Below are 19,605 nucleotides of genomic sequence, written 5' to 3' on the forward strand. Positions count from 1 at the left end.
AATAATAACTAATAAAAATCTCTCTCTCTCTCAATAAAATAAAACAATAAATTTCGTAACATTTGATTGATACAAGTGTCCGTGCCCTAGGGCACGAGATATACCCTAGTGTATATCAGTTTCGCCTCGAGCGGTTTTCACAACCCCGAACCGAAGGCAAACCAAACATGTTACGATTAATCAATTTCGCAACTGAAGTTGAGCCAAACAACTTCGATTCGATCTAAAAACTCATCGGTTGAGTTCGGTCTAGTCAGTTTGGCTGACCACTACTCACCCCTTTGATATGTTGCCTAAAAGTGATTATAAGTTTGTCAAATGGCAGAAGGTCTTTTGAATTCAAAATCAATACAGGATTTCATTTCTTCCATCTTCTCATACTAATATTCGCATATACTTGAAATAGTAATCAAACCTTAATTTTATTATATAACTAACAGATTTGATAGAGATCTCAAACGGGGGACCCAACCAAAGTTGTTTAATACACTGTTCTGGCTTTAGTATATCTGTTAGGTTTTAGTAATAGTCCTGTAAGTGGTGTTGAGCAGGATAACCGGCATGGTAGGAGAGTTAGATTTGGGGATAGGGGATATATGAGTAAATTGGAACGAGATTTACAACTCTATTGACTAGCCTTAAAGTAGATATAAAACTTTGACATTCAGAGCTTATCTCACTGAAACGAGATTTACAACTTCTAAGTGTGCGTTGATACTTTGCACTCGCATTATATTCATCAGATATTTTTTGCCAAAATACTTTATATTTTTGACAATTTCCGACAACCGCATCAGATGTGATTTTCAAATACCAATTAGCAAAAAATATCTTCATCCGGCTTATATGGTTCCCATTTAGTTATTTTTGGTGAAGTCGTCCCTTCGTGCACAAAATCATCCTCAAATATTTCATAATAATCAACCCCTAATTGAGCCGACGAGTAAGTAGAATTAGAGGACAACATTTCCATATAACTTTGGTCGTTGAATTCGTTAGTATCTAGTGGATCCATAGGAGATCAAATGTAAAATATAGAAAGAATTTGAAGGAAATTAAAGAGGGAAAGAAATTGAAAGAGTAGAGAGATAGACAAGTGAGAGTGAGATGAAATGAGAATGGGTTCAACCCCTATTTATATGGGTTGAACCCATTTCCAACCGTTGGATTTGATCCAACGGCTGGGAGGGGTCCCCAACATGACCGTTGGGTCCCAAACGGTAATGTTTGGAGACGCTTCAATCGCCCCTAATGTTAGGGGCAACTAAAGCAGTCAGTTGGGACTCCGCCCCAATCGATTGTGCTTGAAATTTTGGTCTCACCCCGTCTCCCACTGGGTTTGCTCTAAAGGCTACCATTATTTTTCCCACTCCACTAACACAACATCAAGTCAACATAAATCATCACTAAGAAGTAATTTTTGTTTTCTTTCTCTAATACTAATCTTAGTAATCTACTATTATATAAAGGTATTGTTCAACTATTATTATTATTTGATTTCTTCGATACCTGTGTATTGGGTACCCTTTTTCACTCACTCTTTGGTCTCTAATCTTATTAAATATGAAATATGTGTAAGTAATGTGTTGTTTATAGTCTATAAATTATTAGATGTTTCAATTATCACTAGTCAATTAATATTTGACAAAACCTAGCTAACTATTGTTCCTATTAAGCTATTATTTTTCTTATTATCATGTGATATAGTTTTTCAAATTGACTTTTGAAGATTTAGCTATGCTTCCAAATAGAGTACGAAAGTATGTATCCGAATCCGAAAAAAAAAGAGGAGAAGAGAAGAACTAATTCAATCTCAAGTTGGTGCCCTTGGTCGATTTATTAGACACAATAGAAGCGTAAATATTGAAAGTGCGGAAGATGTTACAACAAATGATAATAACATGAATGAGGACGTTGTAGATGATATTGAGAGAGAGAATACAAGTCAACCCTTATGTGACAATACAAATGAAGATCTCGTAAATAAAGAACTAATCAATGAAGAACACGAACCTATAAATATATTTGATCCGGAAATTGGGACATCATTGATCAAACTTCAAGGGACTTTTTGGTATAAAAATATCCGACAAGAATTCCAAATTAGGTTTTCCTTTGGATGAACATGGTAGACGTTTCTCTCCGGCATATTATACTCGTACTACTATAAATAGTGATAAGTATGATAGGATATGACTTGTATATTCAATTTCGAAAAATAAAGTATATTGTTTTTTGTTGTAAGTTGTTCGCTTATGGAAATATTAGTCAACTAGCATTTGAAGGATTTCAAGATTGGAGAAATCTTATGGGAAGACTTAAAGGTCATGAATGTAGTAAAGATCATTATGAAGCTTCAACTAAATGACGTGACTTAAACGTTAGATTGCAAAGAGTCGAAACTATTGACAAATATATTCAAAAACAACTTAACAAAGAGAATGAACATTGGAAAAAAGTTTTAAAAATGATAGTTGGTCTTGTGAAAACTCTTGCAAGAAAAGTCTAGCCTTTCGTGGGACTAGTGAGAAGATTGGTGAAGAAAATAACGGGAACTTTTTGGGCATTATTGAATGGGATGCGGAGTTTGATGAAGTATTAAAATTGCACCTTCAACGCATTAAAAGTGACGAAATTCATTATCATTATCTTCTAAGACTAAGAGCATGACTATTAATAGAATTCTGGATGCCACGTACTACTCCGTTATACTTGATTGCACTCCTGATATAAGTCATGAGGAATAAATATCGTTAGTAATAAGATGTGTCAATGTTGCAAGAACTCCTATAAAAGTGAAAGGATTTTTTCTTGGGTTCTTAAAGGTGGAAGATACATCCGGACAAGGTCTTTTTGATGTCCTTAAGAATGAATTAGACAATCTCTATTTGAATATCAATAATGTTAGAGGACCAGGATATGATAACAGATCTAATATGAAAGGCAAACATAAAGGTGTGCAAAAAAGACTGGTTGACATAAATCCAAGAGCATTTTACACGCCTTGTGGTTGTCAAAGTCTTAATCTTTTACTTTGTGATATGTCTAACTCGTGTCTTAGAGGGACTTCTTTCTTTAGAGCAGTGCAAAGTATTCATGTATTATTTTCATCTTTACCAAAGCGTTGCCAAATCTTGAAAGAGAAAGTACATGATTTTGATGGTATCACACTAAAATCTCTTTCACAAACTCGATGGGAAAGTCGAGTTGAAAGTGTTAAAGCAATACGGTGTCAAGCTCCACAAATACGAGAAGCTTTACATAAATTGGTGGAAACAAGTGATGACTCAAAAACAGTTCATGATGCTGAAAGTATAATAATGCAAGATTTTGAGTTCTTGCTTAGCATGATTATTTGATATAATATTTTGTTTATGGTAAATTCTGTTAGCAAAGCACTTTAAACCGAAGATATAGATATTAATGTTGCATTAAATAAATTGGAATGACCCATTCGTTATCTTCAAAGTTATAGAGAAGTGGGATTTGAAGAAGGCCTGATTGAAGCTAAAGAGATTGCAATTACAATGAGGGTCGAAGCTATATTTCGAGAAAGACGTATCGCTCGTAGAAGAAAACAGTTCGACGAAAATGTAAATGAAGATACATCACCATCAGCTGAATCCTTCAGAATAAATTACTTCACATACATATTGGATCATGTCATTTCTTCATTTAAGAGTCGATTTGAACAATTTCAAAAGTACAAAAGAATATTTAGTTTTTTGTTCGATTTGAATAAGTTAAACTCTATAGATGGTGACGGTTTAAGAGATTCATGTGCCTCCCTTGAAACTTTTCTAAAGTTTAACGAGTCATATGATATAGACAGGTTTGATTTGTTCTCAGAGTTGAAAGTGTTGAAACATCTTGTACCAAAAGAGGTAAAAAAAAACCAATTGAAGTGTTAAGTTATTTGAAAGAAATGGAAGGCTTCTATCCAAATGTGTGGATCACATACAAAATTTTGATAACTATACCCGTCACCGTTGCATTTGCCGAAAATTTTTTCTCAAAATTGCAGTTGATTAAGTCTTGTATTCGATCTACTATGTCACAAGAAAGGTTAAATGGTTTAGCTATCTTGTCGATTGAGAAAGAAATGACTGAAAAAATCTTGACTACTCGACAATTATTAGTGGTTGTGCATCTAAAAATGTACGAAGAACAAAATTTCAATGAATATAATCATCATTATCCTTTTGGAATATAAATATAATGAAAATTTTGAAGTACTTGTGTATTTGTTTTTATAATTATGATTTACGTATAGTATAGGGGCCTCATTTTCGGATCTCTCTTCGAGCCTCCAAAATGTCAGGACCGGCCCTGGAGCCAAATTAGTGGGTGTAAATAGGAAACACCCATTTAAACCTCTTTTAACCTGAAAACCTACTTCCTTTTTATTCTTTTGGTTGGAGCCATATAGTGCTAGATGAGAGGGAGGGGACTTTGGTGCCTTAGAGATAGAAAGGAAGGAAGAACAAGAGGAAAAAAGAGGGATTAAAAGTGGGTGATTGTTCGTTCTTCGCGTGGGGTTGCTTTGCGTTGGATTATAAGGTAGGATTATACTTTCATGCGGCTTAAATAGTCTTTTTCATGGGGAAATCAAGTGATTAGATAGTATTCATACATCCAAAACTCGACATAATTCAAACTAAAGTTAGGGTTTTTAACATAGATATTTGATAGGTTACATTCGATTAAATACTCCATAAAATCAGGAAGTATAATCCCTTCGGATCATAATTAGAGGCTTATTTATGGTGGAACACAATCTTAATAATTAATAAATTGAACTACTCATAATCTAATCTAACGATAGTTGTTATATATTATACTCATATGAGTTCATTTTTACAAGATATTTGGATAATTCAACAACTATTTAAATTGGTAAATCACTTATTTAGCATGTCTAATGTGTATTACTTTCTTAACTAGACCTCTCTTACTAATTGACATGATTAGTGTACAAATATGTTTGATTATATGAGTAAAATTTTGCAATAACGTTAAGAAAATGCATGACTAATTGTCATTTTCTATTAAAGTAACGAATCCATTATATGTTGTTGCTGAACATGAAAGCTACATTGGTAGGGTATGATGATTGATTAATATTCTTGATGTGGTGAGTTGGTGGGAAATTGCTGAGTTTGGTGGTTGGTGCGATCTCTATACCTATTGTTAGTGCGATGACTGATGAGTTCGCATGGTAAGGCATACTCAGGTTGACTTATGTACAAATCGTATGGGTCGACTCTAACGCAAGGGTAGACTTGTGGGCCACACTCTCACGCAACGTGGGTTATAGAGGGTTTGGATGGTGGTTTTCATCTTCCTTAACAGACACCAACTTATCAAATCACTTTTGTTTGTTCGTGGATTGTTACTTGCCTTTACTTATGTTGCCACAATTACTTATATATATATATATATATAATATATATATATATATATATATATATATATATATATGTATCAGTGGCGTGGCTGGAAAATTGGGGGTCCGATGTCAAAAATAGTAACGGGGCCTATTACATATCCAAATTTTTTTAATAGAATAATAATACATACTAACGGGCCAATTACATATTCAAATTTTTTAAATAGAATAATAAACATAAAATTTAAACGATCTAACCATAAAAAAAATTTCATCGACGAATTGAATCTCGATGGCTATTTTGAACTATATGATTTCAATTAGTATCTTTATTTTGAAATTTTTTTTCTTTTCGCATTTTTCAAAACACAATTATCAACTAAATCTTCATAGTCGAATTTGATCTTTCAATTTAATTAATAATCTCTATTTTTATTCTTAATAACGAGAAACAAAGCTAGTGGACACGAGTAGTTATTAGTTAATATTTTTATTATATAGAAAGAGATGACACTTGAATATGGGTAGAGAGGAAAGCTAATAAGAGAGAGAATAAAACCAAAAAGGAGGAGATGAATTGGAAAAGTAGGTTACTAGGGTTCTGAGTCACCCCCTATTCTCATGCCCTCATTGGATGACTTGGGTCTGTATTCAATTTTTCACCTTAATCTAAGAAGTCCAAAAAAGTAAAAAAAAATTGGGGCCCCATGTGGTGGGGGGCCCTGTGCGGGAGCACATCCCGCACCCCCCACCACACGTTGTTGATATGTATATATATGTTGTTACTTTTATATATTATGGAGAAATCTAGTTGACTCGATAGATGTTGAAATTATCTACTAAGGTCTTAGGGATTTTGAAATCTACTTGATTGTTTTGACTCAACCTTCTATTTTTCAGGCCAAGGACATCAAGAAGTGTCACATGCTTGAGTTGTAGGTAGCCATCAGATGAGTTTCCTAGTAGTTTACTTGTATTTCAGTAGGTAGTAGGGTTGGAGTTGCATCTCCTAGTTTCTTAGCTTTAGTTATTTCATTTATTCGTTTTTTTTATCCACTAGTCGATGATTTAGAGACATCGTTTTAGTTTTGAGAACTTGATAAAGTTTCTTTCAGTTGATTCATTGCTGCTTATGAGCTTTATATTCGGTGTTATTTGTCATTTTTAATGAGTACATCGATTGTGTTTACTGCTTTGCCGAGAAATGTTTTAAGGTTTTCATAGCGAGCGAGGTGGAAATCTGAATTTGAGCCGTTACAGGGGCAGATTTTAAGCGATTGGTTTTGATCATTAAAAATACTTAATCAGTAAAAAATTTCTAGGATTTGAGAGGAACTGATGGGGTTGCTAACAAACTGATTAGTGAATGTGTTCATGATCTTTGTCTCATTCGATATCCATTCACCATCCTCCTTTTTGATGGTCGAGATTTTATTTTGCTGATTCCGCTTGATAGCTTGGAAGTGAAAGTTTTTGGTACTTTGCACTCGCATTATATTCATTGACTAGTCTTAAAGTAGATATAAAACTTTATTGACTAGCCTTAAAGTAGACTGCTAGATTTTGAAACTTCTTTTTAGAACTTTATTGAGAACTTTTTAGTTAATATGTATTGTAATAGTACTCTGGTTGCTTAATAATATTTCATAGTTCAACAAAAAAAAAAAAAAAAGACGTATTTCCAAACTGTCTTTTATCATATACAGTACCCTCCTAACCAAAAATAAGTTAGTAGTGACAATTTTCTCCATTCTATTACCGCCCTTCGTCACCTCCTGCTTTGGAAATGAAATGGATATTTTTATCAAGTTTTTTTTTTGAAGCCCAACACCCAGAAAAAATCCCAAAACCCTACTACTATCTCCATTCATAAACCTCATACACAAAACTATCTTCTCCCTCTCTCTCTCTCTCTCTAAAACCCCTTTCTCTCTCTAAAATTCCTTCTCTCCCTAGTCGCTACTCTCCCTTATCATGCCTCAAGCATTTCAATTTCTTCATTCATCATCTTCATCATTTTTACGGTAGACATTTAAACCCCAAGCGAAGACTACTAACTTTCAGTTATATCTCTGCTGCTGAATCATTCTAGAGCGAGAAAAATAGGTATATACTTATTTGAACTGAATATCTATCCTATGATTGTTAAATCATTTTCAATCTCTTCGTTTGGGTTTTCTTAATTATTTCCGTTTGCTTGTTTTTACTTGTAATAATAATGGATTCTTTCTCTTTCAGTTGGTTGTTGGTATTCTTATTTGGGTTTATGGGAAATGATAAACTGGTTTCAATTAGTAAACGAGATTATGGAACACAGAGGAAGAAGAAGACCCCCCTTCAAATTGAAACCCTCGAGGAATTCTATACAGGTCATTGTTTTTCTTATATGTAGTTCTTCATTTTCTTTTAATTTAAGTTTATTCATTGTCTTCTACTTGAGTTCTCTTAATTGTTTTGTTCTGTTTCTATGATTAGTTTGGTTAAATGCCTTTGGGTAATCTTCTTTTTCACTCGTTTGATTTAATTGGATTTTAATGTATCTAGGGTGTTTATAATATGATTCTGTTTATGAACAAGTATATAGGTTTCTATAAGATTTTTAAGATACTAATTTTAGGTAATTTTGGCGGAAGCTTTCCGGAAAATCATCTATTCTTAATTGAATCTTGTGTTGTTTCTTTATGGTGTCTATAAGTTCAAGATGCTTTTAGCATTTGCTTCATTTTCGAAAAATTTGCAGCTATCTTGTTATTTATAATCAACTGATTTGATGCTGTCACGTACTCATGAAGTTTCTATTCAGTAAGGAGTAGGGTTTCATCTCAATTCTCGACACTCTTCTTATTTAGTTCTTGTTTTCATGTGTAGAGGAAAACAATCCGAAGCCGCAAGAGATGAAGGACTATGCTTCAGTTCTCGGTTTGACATATAAACAGGTTCGTTCATGGTTTGCTGATAGGAGGAGGAAGGATAGAAGTGATAATAACAGTAGTAGATTACGTCTAAGCAGTAATGGCATTAGGAATGACGATAGAAGGGCTTCGGCAACTACCCTGAATAACATATCTGTTGGAAATAAGGCAAAGAAGAAGAAACGGAAGCTTAACTTTGTACAGGATACATTGCCTCAAGATTACATTTTGAAGAAGATATTCCGGAAAGATGGTCCTCCACTTGGTGTGGAGTTCGATTCTCCAGGTACTTTTTTAACCATCTGTGGTTTCTCATTTTTCTTCATTTAGTTGTCGGACGAAATCAGATACATTCTAGGCCGTTATCTGTGATTTCAATAACTTAGATGGACAAAAGCCAACCTCTTTTGAAAGAAGATTGATCCTAGACTGCTAGATTTTGTAACTTCTATTTTGACTCTTGGACGTTATTTACGTAAGTTGGTGACATTAACATGTTTAAGTACGATTAGCAATGTTTGGGCTTAAATAATTTATGTTAATTTGTAATTGATCTCAGGTATGCCATGTCCATTTACACTGTTCGGCATCACCTAGTAATGTAACATACTCTAAAAAAATTTAGTCATAACATTCGAACAGACAACTTTTCTAGCAAAATTTGTAGCCTTATGTGCCCCTTCTCATTTTGTTTTCTCTTTTCATTTTATTTTTGTATTTTAAAATCCAGATGTTTCCATTCTCTAGACTTGAAATCTAAAAAGTATATATATTTTGTTAGACCCCTGTTTCTATGAAGCATGCCCCCGACCATATTCGAGGCGTGTGTTGTGGCTGTATGTCTCATGTTGACGAGGCATGCGTCTTTTTCTTTGTTGAGGAGGCATACACTTCAAGGGTGTTGAAGCTTATTTTTACGGCCCAAGGCTTACCTTGGCCACTTTTAAATATTGTTCACTTGCTCTTTTGTTCACATTATCATTTTTTTCGTATTTTCGCATCCGTTTTATAAAATAAAATCAGACCAACTTTCAGAAGAAAATATCAGTCTTCATGAGTACAATTGTGGAGGACTTGGTAAACTTTTCAATCAGTTTGACAGGACGATGTTCATCTACATTGAGCTTCAGATGCATTTTACTAGACCAATCACCTAATCTTCTTTTGCTTCAGTTCTTCCTCTAGTTTTGGTCTCAACTGGCTGTTTGGTGTTTCCAGTTCTTCCATATTTTTCTTTCTGAGATGAAAGAATAGAGAACACATTGCTCAGCAAGTTGTGTTATTATTGTTGATTGCCGAACGATGTGTCTCGACTTACTTTTGATAGATTGGTATGAGTAACTTTAGTTTTGATTTCGGTTGTTTTTTTTCCTTCTCTTCACTTTGTAGAGAAAAAACTGTAAAATTACTTAGAAATCTGCAAGAGTTCACCTAATAGTTTGGAGTTTTCTTTTCTGTTTATGTTGGTTAGGCAGTTTATGAAACACGTTTTCTTTAAGTGTACTACTGTTCCCATTCAAATTTCATTTTGATATTTGTAACTTCAACGAATTTTATTTGAAATAGTGCTATTGCCAGATCCAAAAAGCAAGAGTCTCACTTGCCCAGACAACCAAAGGGGACCCAAAAGGAGAAAGGTGTTGGTAAGTAAAACTCACTCTGGTCCAACAATGATGTTACATGTTTTCACTTATCATTCATAATTAGGTTTTGACAGTTGAGCTGATTTGGTAATTGGGACTATAATGATGAATGTTGTTTTGGAATATACAATGAAAATTGAATTAAGAATAATATGTTTTTGTTTTGTTCCTTTCCACTATTTCAGAAACTTGCCTAGTATTGAAATTAGACTGGCAGAGTGGCAGACTAAATATGCTTTTGTTGTCAGATCTATTTGCTTAATAAATAAAATACATTTTGATAGGTTGCCAAGTCGCTAATTTCACAGTCAGTAGCTTGCAAAAGGAAAAGCGCTCGTGTGATGAAGCATGGCATGGGGAAAGGATTGATGAAGCATGGTATGGGAAAAGGATTGATGCAGCATGGTATGGGGAAAGGATTGATGACTGTGTGGCGGGCAATGAATCCTAGTGGTGAAGGTGTTCCATCTGGTGCCACTGGAAGAGAAGCCACTAATACGCAACTGAATTCAAAATTGTCTAAATCCAAAAAACCGTCACGCCAAAAAGCAAGCACGTCGAAAAAATCGTTACATCAGAGACTTGCTGAGGTATTTATGTTGTTTGAATGACACAGCTGTTGTGATTCTGTGAAAGTATGTGATTTTGCAGGTTGCTCAGATTCATTTATATATGTATATATGGGGAAAAATTACTTACTAAGTCTAATCATTTGTAATAGAAACAAAGTAGATTGGCTATTGAAGTACAGAATGTGAGGAAACGAGTCGTTAGGAGAAGAGAGGTAAATATAGCATAGTGATTTTATTTATGCGTTAAAGTTATTGCTTGCATGTTTCAAAGCTTACTATTCTATTCAGGTGAGAAGTAGCAAAGCCGAAAACTTGAAGAGCACACGCGAGGAAGAATGCAAGCTTGTGACTGGAGAGTCGAGGTGTGAAGAATACCACAATGCATTAGAATCAATGGTGGATGATGAGGAACTGGAGCTTAGAGAATTACAAGCAGGACCAAATCCATTAACCTGCGCTTCTGGTCTAGCTTCTAATGGCAATCATAGCTGTTCACTTTGCAAAGGTTTGAAATGATCCTGTAAATTAGATTTACTGAGATCTCTTCTAAAATCGTCAATTTCTTTCATGCTTATAGTTTGTTCAGATGTAGTGGATGCCTTCACTAACAATGTTCTGCTCCTCCAGACTTGCTTCCTCGATTTCCTCCTCGTTCTATAAAGATGATGCAACCATTTCATGTGCAACCGTGGGCTTCTTCAACAGAGCTTGTCAAGAAACTATTTAAGGTGAACATAGCAGTGATTGGTGAAATGCAACCTTATTTTGTGTCTCTACCCTAAAATTCAAGTTTTACTGTTCTCTTAGATACCTAAAAGACATGGCTAATATAGAAGTTAATTTGTCATGATCAGGTGTTCCGCTTCTTGTATAGACATGCAGATACAGTTGACATGGTCCCGTTTACTCTTGATGAGTTTGCTCAGGCTTTTCATGATAAGGTCATTCACATTTTGACCCAACTATCTACATTTCCTGCACTCCTGTGTCTGCTTTTTTTCAGCAACTATAATGTTACACAACTTTGTATCCTTGAATTTCAGGATTCCTTAGTAATTGGTGAAATACATGTGGGTCTTCTCAAACTTCTTCTATCGGATGTCGAAACAGAGCTTAGTAGTGGTTTCCTTTCCCATATGAGTAGAGATAGCAAGTTTATTGCGTTCCTTCACTCGGTGAGTTCAGTCTTGTCTCCATCTTATCTGCATTAGTTGGGTGTGTCTATATTTTCAAACAGTGCTATAATTTTATTTGTTTGCCTTCTGTCTTTAGCTTTCCTTTAGTTAATTCAATGAATTCATGTATTTTTATGCACCATATTTGAGAATTTTTGACAAAGAAATTTTCTTTAGGATACAATTTGGAATATCATCAAATATGACATAGAGTTTGGCTATGTTTCTAAGTTATTTTACATTGAAAGACCAGAGCCTCATATGATGCATCCACTTATCTATCAGAAAATAATCTTACTTATCAAAAAGTTTTTCTTCATCTTCTTCATCTTTTTCTCTGGTTTTCTGTCTTGTTTGTTCTTCTCTTTCTTCATCTTCTTTTTTCTTTAATCTAACTTATTTTCTACTTTAAAGAGTAGCTTTTAAAGAGAGAAGCGAGAGAGTGACTCTCTCTCTCTCTCTCTCTCTCTCTCTCTCTACTAAACACTCTTGATCTTGTCACTGAATTCCTTCTTTTTCTGCTTTGAGTTGTTTATACATCTTTACTATGCTTTGGAAACACAAGATGTGCTTTGGAAAGAGAATAATGTAATGGTAATTGCATAGGAAACAGGAGAAAGTTATTGAAAATAGTCCATTTGCCTTCGGAAAAATAGTTTAGGCTTTGAAATGAGAAAAAGGTAACGCAAATTGCATAGGAAAACATTAGGGCAATGGGAAGGCCTATGGAAGAGTAAAAAACAGAAAAGAAATTTGAAGGATGGTTCGTTTAGCCATTATTTGGAACATTTGGAAAAACATGAATTGCAAGATCTTCAAAGAGAAAAATCTTTCGACTAACGTGATAGGAGATGTCAAAGGCACAATCTATGGTTGGATGAAAAGATTACCCTCTTTCAAAGATGTATGTTCCTTGGATGTTGTTGTTGATTGGGAGGCCTGGATATCGTGAGAGATCCAGCTGCCTTCCCCCTTCTCTTGTAAATATTTCTTTTCTCTAATATATTCGTTCGAAGTTTAAAAAAAAGTTGCATAGGAAAATGAAAATAAAAGAAATATATGGAAAAGTGGTCCAGCTGCATTTGGGAAGGATAAGGATAACTCGTAAATACCTTTTCTACTATTCATTAACTATTATTTGGGTAAGGAAGTATATTTTATATCACTATTGTTGTATAATCTTCTAAGAAAGGATAATATCATGTTTCTATCATGTGCTAACAATTCCATTGTTTCCATGAAGTTGTAGCTACACTGGCCGAAATATATCTATGCAATATTTCCAATTCCATGCCGACTGAAATATCGGCTGAAACCAATATTTAATACCCTTCTAAATGCTACGGCTTGTAAAGAGGCTAAGAGCTATAATTTTTTTTTTGGATATATTAAGGTTGGAACCTTGGTCTCCCAATTAGAGAGACAACACATGTTACCCTCAAACCCAAGTGGGGTTCACTAGTGTAAGAGATGTCAAGCTTTCCAATTCAAGGTCCCATCTACTTCACGATATCTTAAGTATTAAAATGAATCTCAATGATTTTTTCTGAGGGTTAAATAATTGGCACCTCAAAAATGTGCAACTTTTGTGATTGCTCAGCTTGACTTTCCAAGTTTAGAAATGGGTTTTATCATAATCGTCAAGTATAAAGCTGTCAGGTCATTTGTATGGAATAATTAACCATCCTAAACCTATCTTTGGCCCATCATGTGTAAACTTTAGGTCCTTTCCAGTTTTCTTATCGCCGTTTTAAAATTTCTGTTTGTTAGCTTCTCCATTGCAAGTCATATTGATATCTTTCTGCAATGTCAGATATATAATTTTTTTCATTTTCTTTCTATTTCGGTGTGAATCAGTTGGTAGTATGCCAAATTTACAGTTGTAACTTGTACATGGGGGGATTTCACTTCGGAGAGTTGAATAGCTCAAACTTTGTTTTCTTTTTTTCTCTTGTTTTGGCAGGTCAAACATCAACAGTTACTTGTGAATCTGTGGATTAGATCTTTGAACCCTCTGACATGGACAGAGATACTGCGACAGGTTTTCATCGCAGCTGGTTTTGGTTCCAGTCAGGCCTTACTGCGGAAGAAACTTCTTGAAAAGGTAATAATTATTGATAGATGCTAGAGAGCAACACCCTTTTGGGGTCGTCTGAGAGCAATATCCCAATAAAAAAAGAAATTTTACATGGTGGCTGGTTACTATGTATTTTCTTTTCTTTCTCTACTTCTCTCTGGAACACTCTAATAGTTCAGTTTACAATACACGTACTATCATTCCAGAAACAATAAATGTACTACACAAAGATGCATCCTTGAAGTGATATACATATAATATATATGAACACTAATTGCTAAAAACCAAAGTGGATATATGCTCAAGATATTTCATCTTTAGTGACAGACTCCACTAGGGCCTCCAACTTCAACACATAGGGTATTGAGAATTTAAGTGTTTTGTTACATTGGATGCTTGTCTAAGAAATCGTTGCCTCGGTAATTTGCAGGAAGCAAATCATATGGTAAAATATGGCCTCTGTCCTGGTACTTTGAAGGGTGAAGTGTTCAATATTCTCTCTGAGAAAGGAAATAGTGGGTTGAGAGTCTCTGAGTTGGCAAAACTTCTTCAGGTACATTTCTTCCTTACTATTTTCATCTTTGAGAAAACTAGAAGAACGTTATAAAGTTAAATAAACCAAATTTATTTTTGATTTGAAGACTGTCAGCCTGAGTCTTGCCGAAACAAGTGATGAATTGGAAGCACAGATATACTCAACCCTTTCTAGTGACATCACTTTATTTGAAAAGATTTCACCTTCTGCATATCGTGTACGAAGCAACTTTTTAACAGGAAAGCGTAGTGGAGGTCCTCAGTCAGATAGTGAGGAAAGTGATGATCATGACTCTATGGACAGTGGCACAGACACCAGCGATTCAGATTCTGATAATTCTGAGTTGGATTCAGCAGCTAGTGGTCTCAGTATAGTCAAGTTTAAGGACCGCCAGAAAAGAAAAAATTACGAGTTGGTTGATAACACTGAAATTGATGAGAGCCATCCAGGAGAAGTGTGGGTGTTAGGGTTGATGGAAGGTGAATATTCAGATCTAAGCATTGAAGAAAAGTTAGATGCCCTGATTGCTTTAGTTGATCTTGTGAGTTCTGGATGCAGTCTAAGAATGGAGGTAATCTTGCATATGAAAGTTCATTTTTTCAATCTCTTGAATGCCAAGTGTTTTTGTACCATTGGTATGTAAAACACCTTTCCGACTGGAAGGTTATGAGTGCAAACCCCATAGTGATCATGCATGAGTATTGACAAATAATTATTCAAAACCTATATAATATGGACACCATTCCGATGCGCCTGATAATGCAACCAAAAAAGAAAAACCCAAAAGGAAACGGCTATACACGTATTTCCTTGTTTAGTTTCCGAGGAACCCAGTGTTCTCCCATGACACGTTAACAGATGAACGGAAAAAGAAAGTCAAGCTCTTCTTGCTCTCTTAGCAGTCTTTCTTCACCATCCGAGTTTATACTTGCATATCATTGTACGGACACTGACATAAGTCCAGACATCTTTGTAAGTTATTTTGTATTAGTAATGATAGCTTATATTTTTTAAGGATATGGAGGGGTGTGGTGATTGATTTGATCAATTTTTGTGTAGGATCCTCTAAGAATCACAACAGAAAGCGTTGCTACTTTCCAGCATCAAGGTGGAGCAAAAATAAAGAGATCGTCAGCAAAGCTGCAACCTATTTCAAAACCATTTCAGAGCCACTTCTCTGATCTATGTGAAATTCGATCAGCAGGACATGGCATCTCAAAGCCTTCCAGGAATGGAAACTCTAGCAAGGGTAATGGTGGAAGAGATGGTTCCAAAACAAATGGAAGAAATGATGGTGAGGAAACGGGAGTGAATGGCCATCCTCTGCAATCTATCTATCTAGGATCTGATCGTAGATACAATGGTTATTGGCTTCTTCTGGGCCCTTGTAATGCAAAAGATCTAGGCCACAGGAGAATTTATTTTGAGTCTTCTGAAGATGGTCACTGGGAAGTGATTGACACTGAAGAGGTAGTCCATTACTTGAAAATCCAATAGAAATGTATAAGTAGGTTTACATTGTTTTCTTATTTTATCATGAAAATGTATCTAGCTTGGTTTCTAAACTTCTGCTCCGCTTGACCAAATGCAGGCTTTATGTGCTCTTCTATCAGTTTTGGACGGCAGGGGTACAAGGGAATCTCGTCTTCTTGCATCATTGGAGAAGCGTGAAGCTTTTCTTTGCCAAGCTATGTCTACTAGAATGACAGACTGTAACGATACCATCCAATCGTCACAATCTGATCAATCTGGTTTAGATGTTATTAGCGGTGAAGGTTCTTCCCCAGTTTCCGGTATAGATAGTAATCGAAGTTTTACGGACACCTCAAATGATTCTTTATCTTCATCTCCTGCCACTATTCTCCAGCATGGGAATACAAGAGAAAACCTAAAACAAAGATGGGAGCGCCTTCAAGCATATGATGCGTGGATATGGAAATCTTTCTACTCTAATTTTAATGTAGTAAGACATAACAAAAGATCTTATCTGGATTCACTAGCTCGCTGTGAATGTTGCCATGACCTATATTGGAGAGATGAAAAGCACTGTAAAATATGTCATACTACTTTTGAGTTAGACTTTGATCTGGAGGAAAGGTATGCCATTCATGTCGCCACATGCAGAGAGAAGGAATCTAACACGTTCCCAAATCATAAAGTCTTGTCATCACAGCTGCAGTCACTTAAAGCTGCAGTTCATGCTCTTGAGGTAGGTCATTGAATTACCTAGTCCATTTGTGTTTTTCTATGCTTCAGTTTTTGTTCGAATTATTCTTGCAAGATTACATCTTGAATTCATGGGTAGTCTTTAGAGCTTAGTGCCCTTCTTCTGGATCTTCTGCTGTAACATTTCAACCCGTATTGAAAGTTCAAACTATTTGTTGCACTAGTAGAAGGGCCATCTCTTATTTTCTCTAACACAGTTGAAATGGTGATTTATTTCTGAGTCCAGGCAGCGATGCCAGAAGGTGCTTTGCTAAGTTCATGGATAGCATCTGCACATAAGCTCTGGGTCAAGCGTTTAAGACGAACCTCTTCTGTACCAGAATTTTATCAGGTTCTTATATCAGCTTTCTATTTGCATAGTACTTCTAGGTTGAATTATTGTTCAATCTGTCTATTTTTCAGTAGCAGTTTTAACTCACCAGAACTCGTCTCAGATTCTTATTCTTATCCTTAATATCTAACAGGTTCTCATTGACTTTGTTGGTGCAATCAATGAGGAATGGTTGGGACAGTGCATGAAGTTCAGCTCTAACACAGTAGTGGACGAGATCATCACATCGTTCCCAAGTACGCCCCAAACAACTTCTGCACTTGCACTTTGGTTGGTCAAACTAGATACCCTACTGGCTCCTTACTTGGAAAGAGTTCATTCTGAAAAGGCACAAGAAAAGAGTACTAGACAAAAAGGTAAGCTGTTTTCCATATATTTTAGGGTATAATCCATTCAAGTCATTGCAGAAAACCAGAGATGTACTTCGATTTTTGCTTATATTTTAGGATTGGAAGTTTAAATACCAGCCACATGCCTACATATATTTGGATATGCGCGTTTTAAGGTCTCTTTAGATCTTTTTCTGTTATGTGACTATTGTGCAGTGAAGCAGAATTTCTTAAAACCCCATCTGGGATTTTCATCAGTCATCTGAGCTATTGTTAGTCACCAAGGGCAAATGGCTTTAATGCACTCTTATCTTAGGCTGTTAGCATACCTTGATCTAACCTACATGATACCAATTTACCTTAACCTTAATTCCTGTTTATTTGAAAATGAACACCATTGAGGGTTCATGCATGCAGCTAGCCATCTAGGTCGATGATATACATATAGAAGGATGGCATAAGCATATAAACTATCATAGAACTTACATGAAACACTCACAACTTTCCCCAAGGTTATGATTACTTAACTCTTAAAGGCATAACGAGTTTGAACTTTATTTACATCTATAAATTACATAGAATAATACAAGATGCTAAACAACAAACCCCAAGCATAAAAAATTTGGCCTCTTGGATGCACATCCGCCAGGCTACAAACCCATGTCTGCCTTTTTGTAAGTTCTACCATGTCATCAAACGTTAGCTCTTAGGTCATTGCAATTCACAAATTACCATCATGTGACATTTTGCTCCACTTTCGACTGAGCATGCTGTTCTTTACAGGAAGATCTGTTCGTAGCTGATAGATACTGATCTGCAAGATCATGCGAGAGCTGCGCATATCGGTCTACATTCCAATGAGATATGTGGGTGTATTTGCTTACCTTTGCAAAATATCTCCTGAACTATGGATCTCTTTGTTGATCGTTCTACTGCGACAAGGTTTTTGTTTTAATTGTGAGCCACATGAGAATCACCATGAGATTTCTTGTCTTGTGTCAGAAGAAATTATTCTTTAGTTCTTCGATTTCATTTTTGACCTCACTAGAGTTAGATGATTGAATAATAGTGTACAGTATATAGGTTTTCAGTAGAAGATAGCCACCCAAACTGTACTGTCTTATTTTTCATTATCAACTGAGATACTGCTTTTGGACAAGAAAAAAGTTCTAATCAAATGAGTTACCGGTGAAATGTTTATCATTATACATCCCTGATCAGGTAAATTCTAAGCTCGAATATGTATCGATTCGAGTATAAAATATTTGATTGTTTTGTTATGTATAGATCGAGGAAACTGTATTTGAATTACTAGTAGTGTTGTATTGTGGAGATTATTCTTTGGAAGTGGAAGATTATGTATATTATATGGTTTCTAAACTTTAGTTCATGCCGGGACGGTTGGTCTAGTAGTTGGGTGTTCATCTGTCACAAAAACCAGAATTTCAACTCAGTGTAAATTTATTAGTTTGAGATCTCGAAAATTAGATCCATATGGGTAACAAAAAGATGAAACTATAGGGTAATATAATTAAATTGAAAGAGACAAGGGTGCTGAATGATATTTTTCTACCCTAAATTTGGATTCAGTGATAGTTTGCTTAGGTGGGTTTTTTTTTTTGGCCATGAGGAAAAGTTTCCTGAGCAGAAAGAGGACATATTTACATTTTTGCCTGAAGATTCTCTTAATTAAGCATTGCCACATAATTTCCATCTTATCACCTTTGCCATCACAACTTCTGGTCATCGCCATTTCCGACCGTCTTACTTTCTCTCTCTCGCTCTCACTATATCTTTGGTTCGTTATTTCTCTTACTCTCGCTCTCTCACTTTCTCTCTATGTAGATCTCCCCCTCTCTATAGAATTCCCCCCTCTATAGATCTCTCTCTAGATATCGTTGTATTTCGCTCGCTCTGCACATATAGACCTCTTTGAAGTCTCTCACGGATCAGGAGAGTTTTGTAAGGAGAGGAAGTCCATATCTGCGGTTTCCCTAGATTTAGACGAAGTTCTAGCGTAGGGGACCCGTTCGCTGGAATAGAGGGGATAAGAGGGAGAGAGGGAGATGGATGGCAGAAAGAGAAAGAGAAGATAGAGATCGAAAGAAGGCGGGGAAGGTAGTAATGGAAGGAGTTAAAAAAAAAGTGAAGGTTGCGACCTAAGATTCTTAGGTTGAAGAAGGTGAGGTGGAAGAAAGAAAATGATGAAGTGGAGATGAATGGGACGAAATGATGGAGCCAAAATCAGAAGGTTGACAAAATTAAGGGGCCAACTAGTCAAAATTGAGGATCAAAACGAACACCCGGACACGATTAGAAGCCAAAAGAAAATTAACATTTTTTTCCCGTAACTATGCTCTATAAAAAAAAACTCAATAGACCAATTGAAGCCAAAGAGCCCTAAGCCCCAAGGCCC

General features: G+C 35.5%; 1 protein-coding gene across 2 annotated transcripts; it reads left to right on the forward strand.

Annotated features, from left to right (window-relative positions):
- Positions 1-7,030: 7,030 nt before the first annotated feature.
- Positions 7,031-18,569, forward strand: LOC147548378 (Homeodomain-like transcriptional regulator). 2 transcript variants are annotated; one of them, XM_086664972.1, is made up of 18 exons: positions 7,031-7,495; positions 7,628-7,758; positions 8,258-8,587; positions 9,880-9,944; positions 10,229-10,534; positions 10,666-10,728; positions 10,805-11,021; positions 11,144-11,244; positions 11,371-11,457; positions 11,560-11,691; positions 13,655-13,795; positions 14,199-14,321; positions 14,410-14,874; positions 15,363-15,773; positions 15,895-16,512; positions 16,756-16,860; positions 16,994-17,216; positions 17,973-18,569. In XM_086664972.1, exons 2-18 carry the CDS (start codon positions 7,656-7,658, stop codon positions 17,990-17,992), a joined length of 3,510 nt encoding a protein of 1,169 aa, XP_086521098.1. In that variant the 5' UTR covers positions 7,031-7,495; positions 7,628-7,655; the 3' UTR covers positions 17,993-18,569. The 2 variants fall into 2 exon arrangements, with proteins under 2 accessions (XP_086521098.1, XP_086521097.1); XM_086664971.1 differs by having other exon boundaries at positions 7,059-7,495; positions 9,868-9,944.
- Positions 18,570-19,605: the final 1,036 nt, after the last annotated feature.

The sequence above is a fragment of the Eschscholzia californica genome, unplaced genomic scaffold (genome assembly GCF_041429995.1).
Source record: "Eschscholzia californica isolate CP2 unplaced genomic scaffold, dmEscCali1.0.p SCAF_3, whole genome shotgun sequence".
NCBI lineage: Eukaryota > Viridiplantae > Streptophyta > Magnoliopsida > Ranunculales > Papaveraceae > Eschscholzia > Eschscholzia californica.

Bases quoted from the DNA above. Each gene is read 5' to 3' on its own strand.
- LOC147548378 (XM_086664971.1), top strand. From the start codon at position 7,656: ATGGGAAATGATAAACTGGTTTCAATTAGTAAACGAGATTATGGAACA. The intron at 9,945-10,228 runs GTAAGTAAAACT...ACATTTTGATAG, and splicing joins CCAAAAGGAGAAAGGTGTTG to GTTGCCAAGTCGCTAATTTC. The intron at 11,458-11,559 runs GTCATTCACATT...CTTGAATTTCAG, and splicing joins CTCAGGCTTTTCATGATAAG to GATTCCTTAGTAATTGGTGA.